At 42.4% G+C, this 5237-nt stretch overlaps 1 protein-coding gene across 1 annotated transcript in view; it reads right to left on the reverse strand. All coding sequences in view use genetic code 11, as the record gives it.

Moving 5' to 3' along the window:
• Window positions 1–5237, reverse strand: part of EGR_05573 (Cytoplasmic dynein 1 light intermediate chain) — a gene marked incomplete at both ends in the record, with an annotated part of 25511 nt that overhangs the window by 7566 nt on the left and 12708 nt on the right. The window contains 5 exons of the mRNA XM_024494822.1: window positions 896–1015; window positions 1196–1273; window positions 1475–1588; window positions 3258–3389; window positions 3573–3656. Coding sequence (XP_024350742.1) covers window positions 896–1015; window positions 1196–1273; window positions 1475–1588; window positions 3258–3389; window positions 3573–3656 — 528 coding nt within the window. The remainder of the gene's footprint in view (window positions 1–895; window positions 1016–1195; window positions 1274–1474; window positions 1589–3257; window positions 3390–3572; window positions 3657–5237) is intronic.

Here is a 5237-nt window from a genome sequence, read left to right on the forward strand (position 1 = left end):
AGAAGTTGTGGGTGTAAACGAATTGACTTGTCATCATTTACGTTGAAAATGAACGGAATTAGGTCTCGTCAGGCCAATCTCGAAAATTCGGGCAAACTGCAGTTCTTCCTTCTCAAAAATAAGAGATTCTCCTGGTCATAGCACATCCATCCTTGAATAAGTTGGCATGAGAATCGCATTACTATTAATTCAAATCCTTCCCATGAAGCATGATTTGCCAGCCCTAATGCCACATGCATCTGACGAAAAGCCTCCATATTCTTGAAACCGAAGTAAAGAAGTCGAATCACACCCACCAGTTTAGTCCAACCGACATTTGAACGAATTAAAGGGGATTCAAAATAAAGGGCAAATAGTGCGCAACGCAATGAGGAGTAACGCGCTGGCTTTCCGATGTGCATAAACAATCTCTTGGCCTTGACAAGTAGCTGAACATCCCCAAAGGTGAGTACAAGAGCCAACCCAAAAATTGGACGTCGTTGTGGTCATCCGAAGTGCAAATAGTTTGTCTTTTTACAAAATTTTCAGTGAAGCCAATCATGATCATGTTGCACAATAGAAATATTCCTGAAATTGAATACCCCTTTGATATTGACCATGTGTCTTAAAACTTCGTCGTTGGGAGAGCCTCTAAAAGTCGGTTAGTGGTAAAACTAGTCAAAAACACAAAAAACAAATAACGCATAATAGGTTCTACTTGATGAAGCAATTTTTGAAAATAATTAACACGTTCCGTAAACCCCTCAAAATTTGAGACATTCTGCTGCAGGGCAAAAGAAAACCGCCTAAATAGAGGAGTCTTTACATGAGTGCTCTAACATAGTTGTTGATCAACTTAACTTGTGGTGTTCTAGTTTAGCTACAGAGAGTTGACTAATAACTTGAATGAGCTTACCACCAACAACGGGAACTGCCTCAGTCTCCGGCACCGCAGTAATTCCCTCATTCGTCTCTTCCACCATTACCTCCGACTTCGGTTTAGGCTGACCTTCGCCTCTGGCCTCTTGGTAATGTTCTGTAGGCAGCAATTGAGGCAACCATTAATACTTGGAAAGTTGGATCAACAGAAAAATTTGTGGAGGCAAGAGTGAGTCTACGTTGGGGGTACTTTGGTAGTAAATTATACTATCTCACCACAACATTGCATTAAACAGACAAAGAAAGCTACAAATAATTCATCCTCAAACAAACTCACCTTTGTTGTCGTCCTCTGTCCCTTGTGTCGCTGTCGATGTGTCAGTCTCGTCAGCTCTTAGTGCCTCATTTTGAGGTTCTAGAAAGAGAATTCAAGGTTTAGAACTAGGCCATCGATGAAGCAACACAAAATTTTCACGGAAACTGTCAAATTAAGTCTCTCTCCTCCGCATTTTTGCGCTCATTTTAAATTTTCCAACTTCTGTTCCAGTAAAAATTTAAAAATGCCTGATTTGCTATAAAAAAAGCCGAATCTACCATAATGGAAGGGATGACCCACCTTTCGATTGTGTCTCAATGACGGCTACTTGTATGGTGTCACCTAATTTCTCCTCAGTCTTTTGAGGTTCCTCATCTGCGGACTGGCCATCAAATTCCCTTCCCTGTTCAGTTTCTGTTTGAACAAAGCGACCATGGTGATGCTTCTATAGAGGTAACCATTCTGACCGTAAAAAAGTGTAAAGCGCAAAGCCTAAAAATCACCATCTGATGAAGGAACATGTTTTCGACACTACATTGAAATAGCAGTTTATTATTAGCCAAGAGGATTGAATAAACCTTTCTACCTCTCGTATCGCAACTCATGACTCCCTACCAGTTCACTAAAATAAACGACACCTTAAAGATAAGACAAAACATCTTGGTTAAACAATCACTCCCTCACTACTTTCCTTTGGCCTACTCAATGATATATTTGGTAGCTTACGAAACACTGGAACACCTAAACACAAAAGCCACTTTTTATCACGAGTCAATTAGTGAGCAGGCTAAGAGCTAGGAGTTTCCACAGCAGTAGCAAGACATTAAGACCAAATCCACGGCTGTTGGAGCTCAATGTCGACTAGTATTTTGCGTGAATGGAAGCCATTTGCTTCTCTTCTGTAACGCTTTGCTTAACTCTTCCTTTTAGTTACGCTGACACCCAAGACTCCGCCATTCTACTTCCGCTGGAAGGCATGGCCTCCCACCCACCCCTTCTGTATGCCAACAATACATTTTCCATGCTAGTATTATGCGTTCTTCCGATTTCAGGAAAGATCCGAGGTGCCAAATGTCTCACTACGATTTTTCTCCTCCTGGATGCCATAGGTACGCAATAAGTGGCTCCTCATCGCTCACAATAACCATGACTGGAGGTTGTTCGTCACACACTGTCCTCGAATCATTTCAATCAGTACCGATGCGTACTACTTCCTTAGCAGAAACGGAGTATCTTCCCGATCTTAGTGCCTCTACCCTTGAATGATCTATCAACGAAAACAAGCTACTTTTCCTAATTGATTTTGTGTAGTGCGTTCTGCTAACTCAGTATCTTTTAAATGCATGCGCATCTGACGAGAAGCCTGTGCAGTTCTGTAACCAAGCCAAAATCTCAAATTACATTTACCAGTTTAGTTCAAACGACATTTAGAATGAGAGTGGAATCAAAGAAAAGAGCAAATGGTGTGGAGCACAAGAAGTTGTATGGTGATATACAGGCGAATATCTATGCCGTTTAATGTAGTTAGGCAACTGCATAGATTCGACAAGTCCCTAAAAATCACCACAAGTCTATGCAATAGCTAACCCGAAAATCCACCTAGTCCCTTTAAACATCTGAAACGTAAATTATTTATTTACGGAACTTCTTGCAAAAACGCCAACCGTGATCATGTTACGCAAGGAAAGGGCTATCCTCAGAAATTGAGCGACCTTTTGAAATGATAAACGTGTCTTGAAACTACCTTATTCTTGACCCCTTAAATAATCTGTTTTCATCGAAACCTCTCAATTGTGTGCAACAAATAGGTATGAGAAAATCGTAATGACATCTATATGCTAGAATAACTTTTAAAAAGAACTCGAAACTATTCTTTAAACCCCTTGAAAGTGAGGGTATTCCACTGCAAGGCAGGAGAAATTCCCCTAACTAGGAGAATGAGCACTTGATTTTCATCCTAAAATGAGGGATCCAAAATGGTTGGTGATCTAACCAGCCCGTGCCATACTGTTTAAGGCAGAAACTAGTACCCAGCCTGATGGATCCTAGACTCATTTTTATGCAATAAAGTAGCTGAGCTTACCAACGACAACAGGAATGGCCTCAACCTCGGGCTCCATCGCAGCCCTCTCTTCCGTCCCTTCCACAACTCCCGCAACCTTTAATTCAGGCTGAGCTGCATCTTGGCCTTCTTTGGAGGCTTCTTGTTGACGTTCTGTATGCAATGGTAAGTGCACTTTTCACTACAACTTAGAAAGCTAGATCAACTGGTAAATTCTGGGATGCAGCAGTGGGTTTCTTTTGTGCGTGTTTTTGCGGTAAAGTACACTAGGTCACCACAAAACTGCATTTAATTGGCATTTACTTCAGCGAATACCTCATTCTCACATAAACTCACCTTCGATGTCTTCAGTGTGTTCTCCCTTCTGTGCCGACGTCGGATCGTCAACCGCATTATTTCTTAGTGCCTCATGTTGAGATTCTTAAAAACCATTTAGATTAAAACAAAGTTTAGGACTAGTCCATCAGTAGAGCAACGTAAACCGTTCATGACAAGTGCCACATTACGTTCACCTCACACGTTTACGCATAGGTTTTTGACTTTAACATTCTAGCCTCTATTCAGGCTAGAATTTAAGACGGCTCAATTTTCCAGAATGCCTTATCTGCAATGACTGTAGAGTCGACTCACCATCCGATTGTACCTCAATGACTGTCAAAGCCCTAGTTTCTTGTTCTGCATCACATAAGTTTTTCTCGAACAATAAAGCTCCCTCGTCTTTTGATTGGCTGTCAGCTTCCCTCCTCTGTTCATGGTCTGGTAAAACAAAGTAGTCTTACTAATACATTCACAGAAATAGCCAGCATGATGTGTACCATTGCCCATGAATCAGTGAAGGTGTAAATCAAATTACTCAAGCATTACCATCTAGTAAAAGAAGACATTTCTGGTTGCAAATTACCCCCACAGTTTAACTAAGACGGCTTAGCAGTTCGTTCACCCCCGGGTTCAGCTTAGCTGGTACTACAGTCTCCACTGATCAAACATTCGCTCACCCGCATGATCCTCGGGCCATGCCATTGGCCTCCCGACCATCTTGTGCGTCAGTGATGCGTCCTGTGCCGCGGTGCTATGACACTTTACAACTTCAGACATTAATAAACCCCCCCTATCGCCCATTTCACATCTCACACCTCCACCAGTTCACTGCAACAGCTGGTACTCCAAAGCTGAGCGATGTAAGGAATCAGCTTTTTTCGTTGGAACATCTCTCTCTCTCCCTTCATTCCCTTCGTTTTAGGCGATAATATATTTGCTGGGTTAAGAAAAAGTGATAATCCGCAAACACAAACGCCACTTTCTGAAACAAGTCAGTCAGGGAGCAGTATAACAGCGACGGGTTTCAACAACACAAGTGAAAGACTCGAAAAATAAGTTGATTGTCATTTGAGCCTAATGTCATCCGGCATTCCTTGTGAGGGAGATCCATTTGCTCATTGCCACCAACAATTTGTTTAACTCTTCGTTTAGTTTACACCAGCACTTAAGGCCCCACGACTTTACTTCCACCTGTCGGGATGGTCTCCGAGAGCCCAGCACGTCAGCAGCCCCTCGGGCCTTTCATACATCAGAGATAAATTTTCCAACCTAGCATCATTGCTTCTTCCGATTTCAGAAAAAGCACGGGAAGCCGAATCTCTACTGTGACTGTCCTCCCTCCCAGTTGCCGTAGATGCAAAAGACTTGACTCTCCATCACTCATAATAACTATGCCTTCGGGTTGTTTGTGATACCCTGGTCTTAAAACATTTCAATCAATCATCTCAATCACTTCTGCTTTATTAACAGAAATAGAGGATTTTCTCGGTCGTAGTACATCCGACCTTGAATGATCTACCACAAAAGGCAAACGACGCATTCAAACCACTCATGCGCAGCGCGTTCTGCTGCCTCAGTCTCCACTTACTATACGCATCTAACGAGAAGCCCGTGTAGTTGTGGAATCGGAGCCATCAACCCAATTCACGCTCACCAGGCTAGCTCGAATGGCATTTAGAGAAT

This window comes from Echinococcus granulosus (assembly GCF_000524195.1).
Source record: "Echinococcus granulosus chromosome Unknown EG_S00042, whole genome shotgun sequence".
NCBI classification, from domain to species: Eukaryota; Metazoa; Platyhelminthes; class Cestoda; order Cyclophyllidea; family Taeniidae; genus Echinococcus; species Echinococcus granulosus.